The sequence below is a fragment of the Drosophila ficusphila genome, unplaced genomic scaffold (genome assembly GCF_018152265.1).
Source record: "Drosophila ficusphila isolate 14025-0441.05 unplaced genomic scaffold, ASM1815226v1 contig_2, whole genome shotgun sequence".
NCBI classification, from domain to species: Eukaryota; Metazoa; Arthropoda; class Insecta; order Diptera; family Drosophilidae; genus Drosophila; species Drosophila ficusphila.
In genome coordinates, this window is record NW_025064094.1 from 1037583 (window position 1) to 1057539 (window position 19957).

Consider the following 19957-nt stretch of genomic DNA (forward strand, 5'->3'; position numbering starts at 1 on the left):
GCTGTGGCAAAAACAATTACCAGCCGTACCATTACAACAGACGTGTTTCGATTCAGATCGTGATGCTGATCAAGAATATATATACTTTATGGGGTCTGAGGTGTCTCCTTCACTGCGTTGCAAACTTCTGGCCACAATTAAATATTGCCTCTACTGCGAAGTTTCTACAACTAAGTACCCCTTTTTTTTGATGTTTTTTGTAGTCTTCCGTCACCTCCCCCAAAAAAAAAAAAAAACACCCCATCTCCGTTGCAAAAAATTTTTTGAATTTTGTAAGACTGTGTTATTAGACTTTTTTGAATTTCCATTTCCATCAAATGTGGGTTTGTTTACCCCATTTAAATTATTTCCCACAGTTTTTTAAATGTATTAATCTAGACCTAGATTAACCTAATCTGATGTGTCCACTATTAAATTAAACATAAAAAATCTTTTAATTTCAGATATTTTGTTTCTTTTATAAAAAAAAGTATAAAGCATTTAGATGGAAAACTTAGGCAATACGCGCAATGGTGCTTTGATAACTGTAAAAGTACAAAAGTTTCAACCCGAGTATATCCACCATCTAGTGTCGAAGTTGCGGTAAGATCTTAGTTTTAAGCTTGCATAACAATATTTCAGTTTTTAAGATTTGCAACGGTAAAAAAAAACAAACAACTGACTAATATCACCTGCCACAAATTCAGAAGTGGGCGAATCTAAAAGGAAACCGTAAAAGGAATCAGAAATTGACATTAATAAAGTGACAGTGAAGATGTTAAAAAAATGGTTGGCGGCGTTGGGGTTACCAACAATGGGCTCCAAAGCAGAATTAGTAACTCGCCTAATCATTGTGCCAGCAGAACGCCGTGGTCATGCCCCCAGTTGGAAGCAAATATACAAGGAGCTACGAACGAATTGGAGCAACTGGAGGAAGAAGATATGCATGAGGTACTGGAGCAACAAGGACAGAAAATTCTCGAAGGTTCTAAGAAACTGCGCGACATTTATGATGAAATCGAAAATGCTAGAGGTTTGCTCCGAGACGAGAACATGCAGGTCGAAGAAGCAGAAGAATAACGACGAAATCAGCAGAAATGTTATGAGTACGCCGCATTTCAAAAGAAGGCTGGCGCCGAAAGTCAACGACAACAGAATTGCCGCGAATATACTGGAAGCGAAAGGATTAAAGGAGAACACAAAAGTAACGGTGTGCAGATCGACAAAAGCAGCGAAGACAACAAAGAGGACAATGTTAACGACGGTGGAAATGAAATGAAGAATGACACTGAGACAAAATATGTATGCGGAGGTTCAACAAGTGCATTTCAAGCAGGAAAAGATGTCGTATTGGAGTTTGCACGTATATTCAAACTGACTGAAGAGCAACGAAAGTTGTTATGTATTGGCAGTCTTAAAGGAAAGGCGTTTCAATGGTTGCATTCTGATCCCAAAAGGATTGGTGAACCAGTAGACCAACTACTGGAGAAGTTGATAAAGGCGTTCGGAGGTCATTCATCGAAATTGGAAATGAGGCGTAAATTTCATATGCGGAAGTGGCAAGCAGGAGAAAATTTTGCCATGTATTTCGAGGAGAAGCTCATGTTTGTCCAAGATCTCAACATCGACGAGGAAGAACTTTTGGATGGCATAATCGAAGGCATGCCAGACGAAAATCTACAGAACCAGGGTCGAATTCAGCGGTTCCAGTCTCCAGAAGACATGCTGCAGGCATTTTCAAATTTTCAAAATCCGTTTGCCAGCAGATACTAAAGCAGCCGTTCAAGGTGCAGCAAAAAAAAAAAACAACGTACCCATGGACACGCGTTGTATTAATTGCAACTCCAAGGGAAACTGGGCCAGAGACTGCAAGAAGCCCAAAAGAGAACCGGGAACATGCTATGGGTGTGGAGACAAGGACCACTTGGTAGCAGTGTGCCCTATGAGGAAGATAGCAGGAGACAATAAATATGTAAGATATTTGAAGATATATTTTGAAGATAATATTGATAAGTTTATAATTGCAGAGTGCCTCTTAGATTCGGGCAGCCCAGTCTCCTTGGTTAAAATTAAGTGTATTCCATTTAATGTAAAATAACAACCTATAACAGATACTTATGTTGGGCTTAATAATAGCCAATTAAAAACGTTTGGAAAAACTTATTGTTATGTAAAAAGAAATTAATAAATAATTATTTTCAATTACTGATTGTGGTCCTCAGCCACAATCTATGAGGTATGATGTAATATTGGGTGACAATTAAAAAATTAGACGACGAAATGAAAAAAATGAAGAAAAAATAATGGAAATACGGATAACAAATAATAAGGAAAATTTTAGAGAAAGAAAAGGATATGGAAATTGTTAGAACAAATGAGAGAGAAATAGTTAGTATACAAAGTAAAGAAAGAGAAGAAACAAATGAGAGAGAAATAGTTAGTACACATAGTTAAGAAAGAGAAAAAACAAATGATAGAAAAATAGTTGGAGTAAAAGAAAAGGAAATAGTGGGGAAACAGATACAGGAGTATTAGTAGAAAATTTTGAAGAAGAAATGCTGCAAATATTAGGTTGTTTGGTAATGACATACCGGTTTTTACATTCAAATTTCGCGCTTCGCTTGTGAAGTCAAATATAATCGTATCTGGCAATGTTTTATATCGTTTGAAAGGTATTGGCATCACCTTTAAAATGACATATGTAGATTGTTTACATGAGCTTTAAGTTAAAAAATTACAATCGATTTTAATGGAGTTCACAAACGCAGAAATTCGGGCAATTTTGAAATTCTATTTTGCACAGGGAAAACAACTGCGGAATCTCGCAGACAGATTATTGCTGTCTTTGGAGATAACAAACTTTCGATTCAAACCGCCGAACAGTGGTTTAGGGGATTCCGAAGTGGCAATTTTGATGCCGAAAAACCCAAGCCTTCCGGACGACCAGTGACCGTTGATACGAATAAAATCATGGAAATAGTGGATCGAGATCGTCATGTGACTATTAGAACCATCGCAGAGGAGCTGCAACTAAGCACGGAAACCGTCCATAGGCATTTAAAGTCGATAAATTTAACAAAAAGCTCGATGTATGGGGGCCAAAAAAACCTTTTCAACCGTGTATCAATCTGCGAATCTTTGTTGCACCGTAATAAACTCGACTCATTTCTGGATCGGTTAGTCACTGGTGATAAAAAATGGATCACATATGACAACATAAAGCGTAAAAGATCCTGGTCAAAGCACGGTTAGTCGTCTCAAACGGTGGCAAAGCAAGGACTGACGGCTCAGAAGGTGTTGCTGAGTGAATGGTGGGATATCAGAGGAATTATTTATTATGAAGTGTGGCCCTATGACCAAACCAAGTGTTAATGCATCCACCTTATAGTCCGGACATTGCCCCAAGCGATTACCATCTGTTTTTGGCCATGCAAAATTTTTTCGATGGACAAAAATTGAGTTTAAGGGAGGATTGTGAAAATCGAATCGCCGAGATTTTTGCCAGTAGGGACAAGGACTTCTTTAGGAGAGGCATATACAAGTTACCATCAAAATGGCAGAAAATCATCGAAGACAACGGTAGGGGAATGTTGTCAGGGTTGGACCGTTGTCAGGGTTGGGCCATCTCAATATTTTCAATATTCGTTCTAGTACCATCTGTTTGTGGGTGTCTAGAAACTTCTATCGGTCACTCGAAACTTTCCACGTGACTACTTATTTCGGGATTTTATTTTTCTACGTGTCGTTGTGAAAAAAAGTGCTCAAAAAATTTTTTTAAACCTGGCCGAAAAGGGGGAATAACAAAAGATTACAACAAGTCATCCGCAAAGTGAGCATAAAAATACGTTATATAGTTGTTGTATTACAAAATACTAAGATATAGTTTCATTGATAGATATATGTAGTTTGGCTATATCATACCATAATAGATTAATACCGCATGTCGTCAGGGTTGGGCCACTTATGTAGTCACGCTTGGGCCATCATAATTTTTACATTTTATTCGTGTATTTTCGATTTTTGTTGTAATATTTAAGTTTTTTGTAGCATAAATATGCAAAATAAATTAAATAGATTTCCTTAAAAAAAATATTTTGATGGATTAAAAGAAGATGAATCATTTTTATCTTTTTCTTTAGTGTTTCTCACTGCAATCAAAAAACAACTCTGAATAATTTGATATTTACTGTAAAATCCCAAATAATTAAATAAATGAACAAAATAATGTCAGATTTACCTGAATTCAATTTTATTCCACCACGTTACGATATTGTCAACGATTTTCTGAAGGTAGCCCAACCCTGACAACATGGACCAACGCTGACTACATTTTTTTTTTTCAAACACCTATAACTTTTTTTGTTTTTGTTTTTTTTTTTTTATTCTCAATTTTTGGTGAACACTTTCTCTTGCTTGTACCTTTCCAAAAATGTATAAACTTATTCTAATTTATCATTCGTTCAGAACTTATGGACATAGGTCAAAATATGGCCCAACCCTGACAACATTCCCCTATATTTGCAGATTTAATAAGAGAAAATAAAGTAGTAGTTTATATGGACGATATAATGATAGCAAGTAGAAATGTAGAAGAACATTTATAAGTATTTTAAGTGAGGTGTTTGACAAGTTGGTTCAAAATAAAAGATCAATTATTTGAATTTGGAGAAAAGGAAATAAACTGTTTTGAGTTGTAAAAAGAAAAGTTATTAGATGCACCGGTGTTAGTAATTTGTAATTATAACGATGAGACAGAATTACATTGTGATGCCGGTGCATTAGGGTTGGGAGCGGTTTTGATGCAAAAGAAAAGTGATAACAATTTTGTATTTTTCGAAGAGAACTTCAGAAACTGAATCGAAATACGCAAGTTTTAAATTAGAAACTTTAGCCGTAATATATGCCTTAAGGAGATTTAAAGTACAGTAGAATCCTGTTATAACGACTCCGCTTATAGTGTCCGTCCGGGTTGTGCGACGAAAACTCGATGGTTTGGTTGGTCCCCATACAAAGTTGTATGAAAGGGCCTCCGCTTAGAGCGTTTCCGCTTTTAGCGACAAACCGCTTATAAGAATGAAATTTTTCAAGAAAATTGAAAAATTTAACCGGATATTGCGTTGTGCCGGAAAAAATACTGCCATAGTTCAAAATTTGAGCATCAAAACACGCTGTTAGAAATGTACATATGTATTTGTCAGTGATCGGAACTCTTGCTTGTGTGCGTAGCAGCGACACGAAGGATCTTGCACTGGCACAACTCTCTGTTAGTTTTAGCTGTCGCCTTAACAACGCTGCTGCGAGAGAGAGGGTCGAAGTGCAATGCCGACGTCACACTGTGGGTGCAGACCTCATAGTCTATTCCATGAGATGTCCCGATATATTTCTAGTTTTTTCTGCTTTTTTTCCGAGTAAAACTGAATGTTTTAATTTGCCAAATGCAATATGTGCAATAATAAGCTCATTCAGTTTTCAGTATTTAGAAAAACCTATGTTTTTGAATTTAATTTATTGAATTTTTCGTTTTAATAAAAAAATTAATTTGATTTATTTTAAAAACCTATTACAAACACAGCAACCATAAAATAATCAAAAAAAAATTTTTTTTTCCTCCTTTGGCTTAGTGCGTCTTCCGGTTATAACGACGAAAAATGGTCGGTCCCTTGAAAGTCGTTATAACCGGATTCTACTGTATATCTATTAGGAAAAAAATTTAAGATCATAACAGATTGCAATTCATTGAAACAAACAATGGATAAAATAGAAGTGAATCCAATGATAGCACGATGAGCATTAGAACTACAGGAATATGAAGGCGAAATATTGCATAGGTAGGGGAAAAAGGATGCAGCATGTGGGTGCATTGAGTAGATGTATCGATATTATGATTATTTCACCAAACAGTTTTGAAGATAATTTAATGATTGGGCAAACGAAAGACGAAAAATTAGAAGAAATTAGAAAATTGTTAGATAAAAGTGAGCATAAACTTTATGAAATGAGGAATGGTATAATTTTTAAGAAGATGAATGACAAAAGACTATTATTTTATATATCACAGGATATGGAGGATAGTGTGCTGTACAGGTATTATGATGAATTAGGACACATAGGGAGAGATAAGATGATAAATGCAATTGATAAGAGTTATTGGTTTCCGAATAGAAAAGAGAAAATAGTAAAGCATATTGAAAATTGTTTGAGGTGTATAGCGCATACACCACAGACTGGCGGAAAGAAGGGATATTACATAGCATACCGAAAGGAAATAAACCATTCGAGATGATCCGCATAGAGCACATATTTGAGAAAATAGTAAAGCATATTGAAAATTGTTTGAGGTGTATAGCGCATACACCACAGAGTGGCGGGAAAGAAGGGATATTACATAGCATACCGAAAGGAAATAAACCATTCGAGTTGATCCGCATAGAGCACATATTTGTGGTAATAGATAGATTTACATTACATATTTACTTTAGGGCGTATAGTAGACCGAAATGTATAGTATCGGATAGAGGAAGTTGTTATACATCGATAGAATTTAGAGAATTTTTAGAAGGGTATAATATATAACACACAAAGATTGCAACAGGATCGCCTCAGGCCAATGAATAGGTTGAAAGGGTAAATAGAATAAATAGGTTACCTCGACCCAACTGGATCTATTTTACCCCTTATCTGAGCTTAGAGCTCACCCATCAACCCGGCTCCTTCGATAAGGTTGAGGAGCTTTATCGGGTCGATGCTTCCAGAGGTCCCAAGTGTAAGGAACCTGGACTCGAGGGTTCTGCTCCTCAGGCTACTTAGTGCTGGGCAATCTGATATTATGTGTAGGGAGGTTTCATCCTCGCTATCACAGAATCTGCATGTTTTACTGTTTGTAATCCCTATATTAAATAGGTGTCTCCTTAGTTTGCAGTGTCCGGTTAATAAGCCGGTAACTATCCTAAGTGAACTCTTCCCTAGTAGTATAAGTTTCTTAAACCTCTTCATGTCATAATTGACGATGAGGGTTTTGGCTTGTCTTTGGCCTGTGGTGTCTTCCCAGCAGGCTTGCCTCATATGTACCTCTTCTGTTCTTAGGTAATCTTTGACTGTGTGTCTCCCTATGCCACAGTAAGGCTCGGGTCCTATAAGGGGTCGTTCCGCCCCTAGTTTTGCTAGCCTGTCGGCTAGTTCATTCCCGGATATGTCTTTGTGTCCTGAAATCCATCTTAATGACAGCCTGTTGTTGCTGCCCAGACGGTTCAGCTTTGTTCTTACTTCTCGAACCAGCTTCGAGGTGATTTTATTGCTGCATAGTGCAGTAATTGCCGCTCGACTGTCCGAGAGGATCGCAATGTCCTTGTTTGTGTACCCACGCTTCATATTAAACTCTGCACACCGTCCTATGGCGCAAACTTCAGCTTGGAATATGCTGGTGTATTGGCCTAACGATTCATGGTATTTGATTCGTGGTCCTACTACTCCAAGGCCAGTGCCTTGGTGTGTTAAAGACCCGTCCGTATACCATGTTATAGTGTGACTCGCCATGGAGTGTACTTCCTTCATGGTGGTCCATTCTTTCTTGTTGCTCAGATGAGCAGAGAAATTCTTTTCAAAGATGAATTCTACTGTCATTTCGTCCCTGGGGTGTGAGCTCAGGGGAAGTTCGACTAGTAGTTTTGCCGCATCCCTAGAACTGAGGATGCGGTCACTGCCATTACCACAAGAAGTGATTCTTAGTAGGGTGGCCTTCCGCTGTAACTCTACTACGCAGTGTAGCGGAGTGAGTTCCATGAGAACTTCCAGTGCCGCAGTGGGGCAGGTTTTCATTGCTCCTGTCATACATATGCATGCCAGTCTTTGCAGCCTTTGGAGCTGTTTCTGTGCGGTAACGAGCCTAGCTCGTTTACCCCAGGCTACTGCCCCATATGTGAGTATTGGCCTCACAATTATAAGGTATAACCATCTGATAATTTGGAGTGAGGTCCCCCAAGATTTCCCTGCAATTTTCCGACAGGTGAAGAGAGCCCTGAGGCACTTATCCACTGCCTTTTGCATATGGGTTGCAAACGTTAGCCTCCTGTCGAAGGTAACTCCGAGGTACTTAACTTCCCGGCTTATTGCTACGGGAGTACCTAGTAGCATGATTTGTCTCATCTTCTTTAGTTTGTACTTCTCTGTAAAAGGAACAATGACTGTTTTTGCGGGGTTGAGGTTAAGCCCAACTTCCCTGCACCAGTCGAGCGTTATCTTGAGTCCGAGTTGGACAATAGACTTCTGCATGAATGCACTCATTTGTGGCATAACAGATCTGTACAGTAGTGTAGTGTTTTCAAAAATACTGCACTCAATTTTTACTGTACAGTATACTCTATAGGTCAGAAGAAGATAGCACAACATTTTTAGTGTACTCACTTCGAGTGAGTTCAGTATATGGTTGTACTCTTCGTAAGGAGTACTATATTTTTCCTTTTTAAACACGCTGTACAGCTTGTATGTTGACTGTGAACAACTGTGCAGATGAGTGCAGTATGTTTCTGTTGCCAAAAATTTATTTTCCGAAAAACTGTCCAAAATTGCCACCACTGAAGACATGGTAAACAAAATAATGTTCCTTCATTACAATATTAATAACTTAAATATAGATTCTTTAATAACATAAAATAATTATTATAATTAGTTTAAATTTAGATATAAATAATTTCTAATTTCTTTATTTTATAATAAATACTGTTTAGCTAATAAGCTTTTTTTATTAGCTGTGGAAATTAAAGAATTAACAAAATTTTGAGTTCGATTTATGCGAGAGCAGCGATTTTATTTCGACGAAAATGAGTTACAAAAATGTTCCGTGAGATCGAAAGGAAGAATACAATTGAATTGAATAAAGACGCGGATCAGCCGATTGCTGACCGAAAGTATAAACCAACAAGCAACGAGAGTGGTGAATAGAACGATAAAGAGAGAGAGAGAGCGATGGTAATTATGCAGATAAGCTAAGAGCTAGCATTAAGAGAATCTACATATCTGCTGCGTCTGGATGACCCGACATACTCCCCCCCGTTGGAAGCCTGGCTTTCAACAGCATCCTTAAGGGGCAGCAGACACAGCTTATTAACTGCTCGTTTTGTTACTCCAGATGTTGTCTTGAGAACGGCAACTCGAGCAACTCCATCTCCACCACAGAGAAGCTCAACGACTCTCGCTAGGGGCCACTTCATCGGAGGCAAGTTCTCATCCTTAACCAGCACCACGTCACCGACAACTAGGCCAGGCTTCGGGGTACGCCATTTGGAGCGCTGCTGCAGTAGCGTCAGGTATTCTTCCTTCCATCGGGTCCAGAAGACCTGCTGCAAGTAGGCCACACGTTGCCAGCCATCCAACCGATTGAAGTTAAGGGCGGTCACATCCGGCTCGATGAATGAGGATGGTGGGCCACCATTCAGAAAGTGGGCTGGCGTTAGCACATCCAGGTCAGCGGGATTTTCTGAAATTGAGACTAAAGGCCGGGAGTTAACTACTGCCGAGATATGGCACAGAAGAGTCCGCAGCTCGTCGAAGGCCAACACTGAAGGCCCAATAGCGCGGTAGAAATGGTGCTTCGCCGTCTTCACCGCAGCTTCCCAGAGACCACCAAAATGTGGCGATCTGGGAGGAATAAAACGCCAATCAATGAGCTCCGCTAGGCAAAAATCCAACGTCGCTTTCTGATGCTCGTCGCTGAGGAACAGGCGTCTCAACTCAATCAGCTCATTGCGTGCACCCACAAAGTTCGTTGCATTGTCCGACCAAATCTGCCGCGGTTTTCTCCTGGTGCATATAAATCTCTTGAGGCCATGCAGAAATGATACCGTTGAGAGATCCCTGATCAACTCCAAGTGAATGGCCTTTGTTGCGAAGCAGATAAAGACGCAAACGTAGCATTTTACTGGGGCCTTGTTTCGCACTTCCGGCTTGTAAAAGAATGGTCCACAAAAGTCAATGCCAGTGACTTCAAATGCATGAGAACCATCCAATCGCTCCTTTGGGAGATCCGCCATTACATGCTCCACTAATCGAGGCTTCGTTCGAAAGCATCTGACGCATTTGTTCAAAACCTTGCTCACTGTCTTCCTCCCCCAATAGGCCAATACTGGGATCGAACTATGCAGAGTAAGGCTCGAGGTCCAGTGTGCAGATTGCGCTCATGAAAATGAGTAACGATGGCGGCAGTGACAGGATGGCTCCGTGGCAATATGATTGGATGACGGGCATTAAAATCCAGCGACGAGTTCCTTAGTCGGCCATCCACTCTAAGAAGCCCAAACTGATCAATAAAAGGAGATAGAGATGCAAGCGAACTAGATTGGGCTACTACTCCTTTAGACTGCAAGGATTTAATGTCCTCCCATAAATGAGAACGCTGAACCAGACGAAGCAACAACTGAGTACCGCTTTGGATATCCGAAACCTTAAGATCCGGCTGCCGAATGCGATTGATAAATTTGAAGACGTATCCGAAAATCCTTTGAAGCGACGCGAAGGAATTTGCAAATTTGGAACAGGCTATGATGTCTACGTATGGCGATTTAATTAGCAGGACCTTTCGACGAAGCTCAAGTGTTGACTTCTCAGCAAGGATTGGGGAAGGCCAGTCAATCTTGGGTCTGCAAAGAAATGTCGGCCCGTTAAACCATATAGGGGACTCGCTCAGCTCAGTGGGAAGGACACCTCGGGAAAGAATGTCAGCCGGATTCAAAGAAGTTGGAACGTAACGCCACTCCATCGAATCGGTTCGCTCTTGAATGGCAGCAACTCGGTTTGCCACAAACATGTTGAATCTGGAGGGCTCGTCTCGGATCCAGGACAGCGCAACCGCAGAGTCACTCCAACAATAATACTGTCCCTTAAATACGTTGGTGCCAGCTACTTCCGAGATGAGTTTAGACAAGAGATCGGCTCCACAAAGCTCCAGCTTGGGCACGGTGAGTGTCTTCAAGGGAGCGACCCTTGACTTTGAACAAAGCAACTGCGACTGTCCACTGCACACGATGTAGACACAGGCGCCGTATGCTTCCATGCTGGCATCACAAAATCCATGGACCTGAATCTCAGAGTTAGGAGACAGAACTAGCCGAGGGAAACACAAACGCTTGATTTGCACAAAACTCCTGCATATCGAATTCCATTCCGTATTCTGAGCTTCAGGAAGGCTTTCATCCCAGGATAACCTTTCCTTGCACAATTGCTGAAGGAAAATTTTCGCTTTTGCTATCACCGGACCAACCAATCCAAGAGGATCATAAAATCGTGCAATGGCAGACAAGACAGAACGCCTACAGGGACTTGAGGTCAACTGCAAGACAGAAAACGAGAACAATAGCTGATCAGAGGCAGGATCCCAGGCTAAACCCAGAGTTTTGGTAAAGTCAGTGCCGTCATCAAACTTCAAATATGACTCCTTATCTTCGTCAGACACTCCACACAAAGCCGCTGGCACGTTTGAGCACCACTTTCTAAGTTTAAAGCCTCCTCTGGACAGAATTTTAGAGGTCTGATCTACAATGATGATAGCCTCGTCCACGGTCTGGGCTCCAGATATCAGATCATCTACGTAAAAGTCGCGCTGAATGACCTCAGCCCCAAGCGGAAACGAAGAATGCTCGTCTGTTGACAGCTGATGCATAGCCCGCACAGCCAGAAATGATGCAGGCTTCGTGCCATAAGTGACGGTGTCCAGCTTGAATACTTGCAGCTTGTCCTGTGGGGAAGTCCTCCATAAAATGCATTGCAAATAGCTGTCCTCTGGATGTACCTTGACACAACGGTACATCTTACAAATGTCTCCAGTGATGGCTACCGGGTATGAGCGAAATCGAATTAAAATCTGGAACAGGGTATGTTGAATTACGGGACCTGCCATGAGCAAATCATTGAGAGAGTAGCCTGATGAAGTAGCGGCAGATCCGTCAAAAACGACGCGAAGCTTTGTAGTGGAACTATCCTCCTTTGTGACGCAATGATGAGGCAAAAAGAAGCGACAAGAAGCGAGGTCTGCGCCAGCAACTGTTGACATGTGCCCCAAGTCAAAGTATTCCTTTATAAAAGCCGCATATTGGGCCTTCAAGGCTGGCCGACGATCTAGCTTCCTCTCTAGGGACAGGAATCTACGATAAGCTTGCTGGTAGGACTCACCCAATAATTCCAGGTTGAGCTTGGCAGGCAAACGAACAGAATAGTCTCCAGCAGGGGAACGAATGAAATGCTTTTTAAAGTGCGCCTCACAGTCCTGTTCTTCCTTAGTAGAATGCGCAATTGGCTCCACGCAGCTTTCCACCTCCCAAAATCGACGAAGAAGATCATCAAGTCGATCTAAGCTATTATCCCTACTAACGATAGGTAAAGGAATGGTCGAGATTAACGATGAGCCATTGGAGACGCCATATCCTCCGGAAACAACCCATCCCAGGCGAGTTTTTTGTATAAGCGGTAATCCAGGTGGGAGCTTAATTTGCCCAACGCACAACAGCTCGTAAAATAAACTGGCTCCAATCAAGAGATCCACACGCTGAGGGACATAAAATGTAGGATCAGCTAATTGTATGTTTTGCGGTATTTTCCAGCTGCCGATGTCCACATTGAAACTAGGCTGTCGCTCAGTTATATTGGGAGCAATAACTGCGGTTATGTTCACCGTGTATTCAGAGGTTCGGGACTGCATCGTAATATTGACTGAGTGACCATTGGTAACAAAGCTGGAATCACCTATTCCAGTCACAGAAGCCGAAGTCTTTATCTTCTTTATTTGAAGCTGATCTGCGAAGCGAGATGTTATTAGATGCAGCTGAGAACCGGAGTCAAGAAGGGCTCGACATGGAACGAAAACTCCAGACCGATTTCTTACGAGAACAGTGGCAGTGGCTAGGAGCACAATGTCAGTACTGAAATCCTGAGCAATAAGAGCAGTGGATGTGGAAGGCACGGCAGATGGTTCAACGACAGTATTGGGTGCAATAGAGGCATGAGCTTCTAGAAGCTGAGATCCTGCCTGTGGGGAAGCTGAGGCCAAATTTCCCAAGTGAAGGAGGGTGTGGTGTTTAGCTCCGCATGCACGACAATTGCTGGAATTGCACTGTCTCAACTGATGCCCTAACTTAAGGCAGTTTATGCAAAGCGCAAGTCTCTTCACTTCTTGAAGCCGATTAGCAGGGGGCAGGGCTTTAAAATCTTGGCAGTAGTGAATAGAGTGACCAGAAGCATTACAATATGAACAAATCCATGGGTTGATATTTGTGGCAACAAAAGCAGATCTACGGGAATTGGACGTTCTATTATTTCCCACCTGATTGCCAGACGCGTAGCTTGCCATGGCGAAATCCATAGTCTCCAATGTCCTGCATCGCTGCTCCAAAAACGATGCCATGGATTCCCACGTCGGAATTACATTGACGAATGCTGGATCCTCTAACCGCTCTTCCCATTTGGCCTGGCTCGCAGGATCTAGCTTTTGCAGCAGTATTTGGACGATGATGCATCCTGCGATTTGTTCAGTCGTGCCCAATCCCTTCAGAGCACGAATATGAGCGTTGAATTTATCTGACAGATCACGAAGCGTCGAGACGGAACCACTTTGCACTGCCTTAAGCCCCAGGATCTCAGTAATGTGTGCCTGAAAAACCAAACGACGATTATCAAATCGGTTTTGCAATAAGTTCAAAGCAACAGAATAATTGCCATCCGAAATTTCCAGCGAGCGGATGGTTTCCAACGCAGAATCCCTCAGGCATGAACGTAGATGCTGCAGCTTTTCTATGTTGGTCAGGTCAGGATGACTGTCTATGATGGATGTGAACATGGAATAAAAATCTGCCCAATTCGCATAACCTCCAGCGAATTTCGGAAGTTCAAGAGCGGGAAGTGGAATCGCTCGGCGAGTTTGTCGCTGCTGATGGCCGGAAAGACCGGGCGTATTACCATCAGCAAAAGTTGAATGTTGTAATTGCGAGGAGCGCTTCGTGATCTCCGATCGAACCGTCGACTTCAGAACTACGATGACATCATCAAATTTCTCCTCCAATTCACTTCCAATTTCCTCAAAATCCAACTCTTCGAGCTCGTTGAGAACCCTTTTAAATGCCGTTTGAAGTTCCTCGATAAGTTCCAACCTCACATGAAGGCCAGAATCGTCAAAAGAATTCAAAGCCGAACTTGAAAGAGATTCCATTAACCGCTCCACTCTATTAAACATTGAAGTTGCCTTGCGCTTCAGAAATGTCACCCTGTTTGAATTGCCATTGTCGGTGACGCTTACCGAATTTTCTAGAGACATATTAAGCAGCAACAACAACAACAATAAATACAGCAGTTTCGGCGGGCAAATTTGGCTTCAGCGGGAAGATGAACGCAAAAAGGGAATAGCGAAAAATGATCCGCTGCTGGTATATCGCCTTATGTACGAGTTTGTGTAACAATTTGTTTATTTGCACAAATCAATTAATATATGTATGTATATACATTAATATTGTTTAGGGCAGGCAAACGCACAATTCAGCTGCAACTCGGCGGGCAAAATTCGGCTTTAGCGGGAAGATGAGCGCAAAGAAAAATAACGAAAATCTGGTCTATATACCGCCTTATGTACAAGCTTGTGTTATGTTATTTGCACAAATCAACTTATACGAATTTGTTTTGTTTATGGCCGGCCAACGCACAACGAAGCTGCAGCACCGATTAAAAGAGATATGCAGCTGGTAAAATAAATTAATTCTTGTGAATTGCACTGGGTATTTTTATGCACAAATCACGTCGGGGTCACCAATGTTTAGCTAATAAGCTTTTTTTATTAGCTGTGGAAATTAAAGAATTAACAAAATTTTGAGTTCGATTTATGCGAGAGCAGCGATTTTATTTCGACGAAAATGAGTTACAAAAATGTTCCGTGAGATCGAAAGGAAGAATACAATTGAATTGAATAAAGACGCGGATCAGCCGATTGCTGACCGAAAGTATAAACCAACAAGCAACGAGAGTGGTGAATAGAACGATAAAGAGAGAGAGAGAGCGATGGTAATTATGCAGATAAGCTAAGAGCTAGCATTAAGAGAATCTACATATCTGCTGCGTCTGGATGACCCGACAAATACATTTAAAACGAAAAAACAAATCCATTTTTTAATCGGACATACATACACACGAGAACTATACATACCTATATGTGTGTATGAACCAGTCATGAAATTTCACTCACTGTACAGTAAGTCAACTGCACACCAAAACACTGTACAGTGCATTGACTACTGCACACCATTTGGCTGTCCTCATTAACAGCTGTACAACTATGGAATGAGTGAGACTACTGTCATTCAAAACAGACAATACTACCCTATTCACTCACACCCAAATATACTGTGCAGAAAAAATAGTGTGCCCACATTTAGAATAAGTGATTCATTTGTCGTTTTGGATGCATTCATGCAGAAGTCTATTGGACAATATCGCAAAGCGTTTCTTCAAATTTCCTTTTGGCTACTATTACTATGTCATCGGCATAGCCCTGACATTGTATTCCTCTGTCGGCGAGTTTTCTTAGTAGTTCATCTACTAGTAGGCTCCACAGTAAAGGAGACAAGTCTCCACCTTGCGGACATCCTCTGCTTGTGGCAACGGTCATTGTCCTATTGCCAATGGTTGCCATTGCCTGCCTGGAGCTTAACAAGGCTCCAATCCACCTTCTTGTTGTCGCGTCTATATTCCTTCTGGCGAGGGCCGCTAAGACAGCATCATGCGAGGCATTTTCAAAGGCTTCCTCTATATCCAGAAAGGCGCAGATTGCAACTTCTTTGTTGTCCACTACCTCTTTAAGAGTGTGACAAAGTTGGTACAGTGCAGGGTCTGTTGAACGACCTGCCCTGTATGCGTGCTGCGTGGGTTGCAGCGGACAGTCCTGTGCTCCTAATATGGTAGTCTACCAGCTTTTCCAACGTTTTAAGGCAAAACGAAGTTAAGCTGATAGGTCTGAAGGACTTTGGATTGGTGATGTCTTTCTTCCCTGCTTTGGGGATGAAGACCACCCTAGCTCTACGCCACGCATTTGGGATGTGTCCAATTGCTAGGCTGCTTAGCATCAGTCTCCTTAAGCGGGTTAGGAGTAAATCCAGTCCCTGCTGCAGGAATGATGGAGAGATACCATCCAGACCAGGTGACTTAAATGGTTGAAAGGTCCCAATTGCCCATTTAAGTCTCTCCGGAGAGACTAGAGACTTGGCAATTGCCCAGTCTGCGCTTGGTCTGAGGCGTCTTGGAGTGGACGATGCCTCCATTGGGTTGGACGTATTTTCCGCCAGGGGTGAGCTCCCGGGGAAGTGTGTTTTAAAGAGTAAAGCTAGTTTATCCCTGACGTCGAAAGTGTAAGAGTTGTCACATTTCCTCAGGGCTAGGTTACTTTCTGGTGCAACTTTGGCCATAGCCTTGTGCAATCTTGCCCCTTCATGGGCAGTGCTGATTGCCTCACAGAAGTCTCTGTAGTTCTTCCGTTTGGCCTTCCTGATCTCTTTGTTGTAGAGCGTCAGGCTTTGTTTATAATGTCTCCAGTTATCCTCGCTCGTTTTTGCTCTGTTGAAGAGCCGGCGGGTGGAGATTCGGAGCCGTCCAGGTTGTCATTCCACCATGGGGCGTCTCTATCTGCTTTCCGTCTGCCAAGAGGGCAACTGTCCTCAAAAGCATTGGTTATCTTCTTGCAGAGGTTATCCACTGCCTGATCCAATACTAAAGAATGTCTGGGTATACCTGACGGTTCGTTAGAGAGATTGAGCTCAAGAGAGAACTTGAACCAATCCCAGTTTGTTTTCTTGGGATTCCTTTTGGGGCGTCCCTAGCGGTGTTGAAGTCTACTTCAAATCTAATGATTCGGTGATCCGACATTGATTCCTCTGGCGACACATGGCAGTTCTTGATAAGTGGTCCCAGAGACCTGCTCATCATAGTTATGTCTAGGACCTCTTCTCTTACTCTAGTAATGAATGTCGGTGTCGACCCGACATTACCGATTTCTAGGTTACTATTTACAATAAACTCTATTAGTTGCTCACCTCTGTTGTTGACGTCGGTACTTCCCCATATCACGTGATGTACATTGGCGTCACATCCTATGATTAGGGGTAACTTCTTCCTCCTGCAGCATTCCACGAGTCCGATGATTTCCGGTGGTGGGCATGCTGCATCCCCAGCGAAATACGCCGATTCTATGGCGATCGCTGGTAACTTTCCTGTGCCGCTCAGCGTTACCGCGACACAGTCACTGCTTAGGAACTCTGAAAAGATATTATAATTGATATCTTTCCTTATTAATATGCATGCTCTTGGGTGTGCACCCCATTGGTCGCATATTACCTTTGATTCCTTGGTGTACAGGCCTTTAATGCCCTGATTGCACCAAGGCTCCTGAATGAGAGCTAGCCCGAGATGTTGGGAGGTGAACAACCTGGCCAGGACGGCGGATGCCGCCTTGACCCGGTGTGAGTTCACCTGGGCTAGCTGCGTGCTGCGGTGTCACTGCCTTCCATCAGGGTGACGTCGGCCTCCTTCTCGTCGATATCTTCTAGGAGGGGCTCTTGTGCCACCTCCTGGGAGGGCGAGGGATGTTCATCCTCACTCTCCACGTCCATATCGGCGATAGCCTCCTCCTCTGCGCCCAATGGCGCTTGTGGCTTTCCGAGGGATTCCTCGACCTCCACTTTGCCGTCTTTCGGGCCGGGGGGCGCTGCTTCTGTTGCCGCCATCTTCGCCGCCTTCCTCAGACCACTCACCGAGACGGTCCCGAATCGAAAGTTCAGCTGGTGCTTTAGAGACGATCTCATCTCAAGTGAGTTGGTCTATCCCTATAACGAGGAGTGCCCCGCCTCCGTCGTTCCTTCGGGAGACCACCTTCCAGGAATCGACCTCCATTCTGTTCTGGCGTCCCAGCATCATCAGAAGCTCCTCATTGCTTCTTTCTGCACTTCTAGGGCAGAAGACTGTGACATTGTATGCCGCAGGAATGTCTTCTCCTACCCTAGTGTCAAGGGGCAAGCCCTTCCACGTCCTTAGCTGAGGCGTTACGGCCCTCAGCCAGTCCGCCGAGTCCTGGTCCAAGCAGTCTATCAGGAGGTATCCGACCCTAAAGTGGATACCTCTGAAGGCGACTGCCGAGTCCCATTCAGACGTGACTACATCGTCCATTATGGCCTCCTCCAGCTCGGCAAGCTCTTCGTTGCTCAGGTACACCTGCGGGTAGTCCTCAGGTAGTACCGCAACTCTGACTCTCTTGACGGCCTCCGCGTAGGAGGTGTGAGTGCCAGTGAGAGGAGCCGTACAAGTGGCTGCTTCTCACCCTTGTCACCCGCCTTCGGCACGCTGGGTGTGCCAGCAGATGCCTCAGGGGGGGGGTCTCCTCATCGCCGCCGCCTTCGATGTGCTAGGCTCATCAGGCCTTGGGGGACGGGGGGGAGGTGCCGCTGCCTCTTTGATGCCCTCTGACTTGGACCTTTTCGGGGTGTCCATCGGAGGGGTGAGGGTACTATTTGCCCGCTTGCTGGGAGGGGCAACGTTTTGTGCCACTGGTCGTGGCTCCTTCGCCTTCTTCAAAGCTTCATCAGGTGTCATGCCCTGCTGAAGATACCTGAGGTACCATTTGACCTTGGACCCCGACAGGCCTTTCCTGTTGGGGTCGCCAAGGCCTCCTGGTTGTCCTCTGGCTGGAAGGACCTCTGCCTTATTGGCGGGCTTGGTCTTCTGTACAGCCGCGGGGGGTGGGCAAGCCGGCCGGGATGGTCCTGCCGGTAGCCCACGTTCCCGAACTGGAACAGTCGATCGCTGTGGGGGTTGTCCCACATTCTGCGTCCGTGACGCACTTCTGATGGAAGCTGCGCTCCTGGGTGGGGCTGGTCCCACCTGGGGTCGCACTCCGTCAAGGAGTCTTTCTTCAAAAATCCTTGCGGCACTTGAGGCAGGGATATCCTGCGGTATCTTGGATTTTGTAAACTTTTTCTTGTTTGAATCCCACGAGTTGCGGAGAAAGTATGGTCCACCCGGGCAGAGATCCGCCATACCCGGGTAAGGCGCAGTTAGGACAGGCGGTCGCCACTTGCCTGAACCCTCCGTGAGAGACTGGGCTATTTGATAATCCGGGCCCCCAGCCAGGCTGACTATCGGCACGGGTCGGATGACACCTTAGTCCGGCACCGGAGTGAGATTGTGTGGGGAGGGGAGTTGGTAGGTAGTCGTGAGGGAAGAGGAATGTGTGAGGCTATACTTTTGAAGACGGCCAGACAAACGTCTCATCAGTACACCGACTCCGGTGTACCCGCTGTTTGTCCGGGGTTGCTTATTAGCTTGCGCCTATTCGCAACTAACCTTATAGAAGGCCGTTCGCTATCCGCAACCTGCGACCCGCCTGGTGGCCCCAGGTAAGACCCCTCTTGAACATCCCACTAGTTCTCGAGGTCCAAGTTAGATAGAGTTAGTAAAAAATGTGAAGAAATAGTTAGCAATGGACAGTTAGAGGAACAACGACAAAATGATATTGAAGAAATTAGGCAACAGGTAGCAGAAAATCAGAAAATAGCTCAAGAAAGGAATAAAAATCATTACAGTACAAGGAGTAGAGCAGCAAAAGAATATAAAGCAGGGACCGTAAATAATGAATAAATCAATCACTTCCAATCAACATTGAACAAGCATGACTAGCACGTTTTTATCCTTTAAGGATACACTATGAATATCCTTGATGATTTTTAATTTTTAATTGTTATATTTATTCGTCTATTGTTAAACATTATTTTTGAGCAAAAAAAAATAAAAATCACAAATAACACTGTGCGACAAAATTTAACGAAATCTTTGTTTAAGTTACTTTTTTGATTGTTTTCGGCTAAGATGCATAAATTATGCACAAAAATATTTATGCCACGTTTTAAGTGATACGATTTCTTTTTTCATGCTAAATTTTATGAAATTATTATTATCAAAATAATTAACA

The 19957-nt window shown here is 43.2% G+C and overlaps 1 protein-coding gene across 1 annotated transcript in view; it reads left to right on the top strand.

The window, feature by feature from the left end:
* Window positions 1-19957, top strand: part of LOC108096982 (unconventional myosin-VIIa) — a 634406-nt gene that overhangs the window by 438541 nt on the left and 175908 nt on the right. Inside the window, 1 exon segment of the mRNA XM_043207602.1 lies at window positions 444-582. Coding sequence (XP_043063537.1) covers window positions 444-582 — 139 coding nt within the window.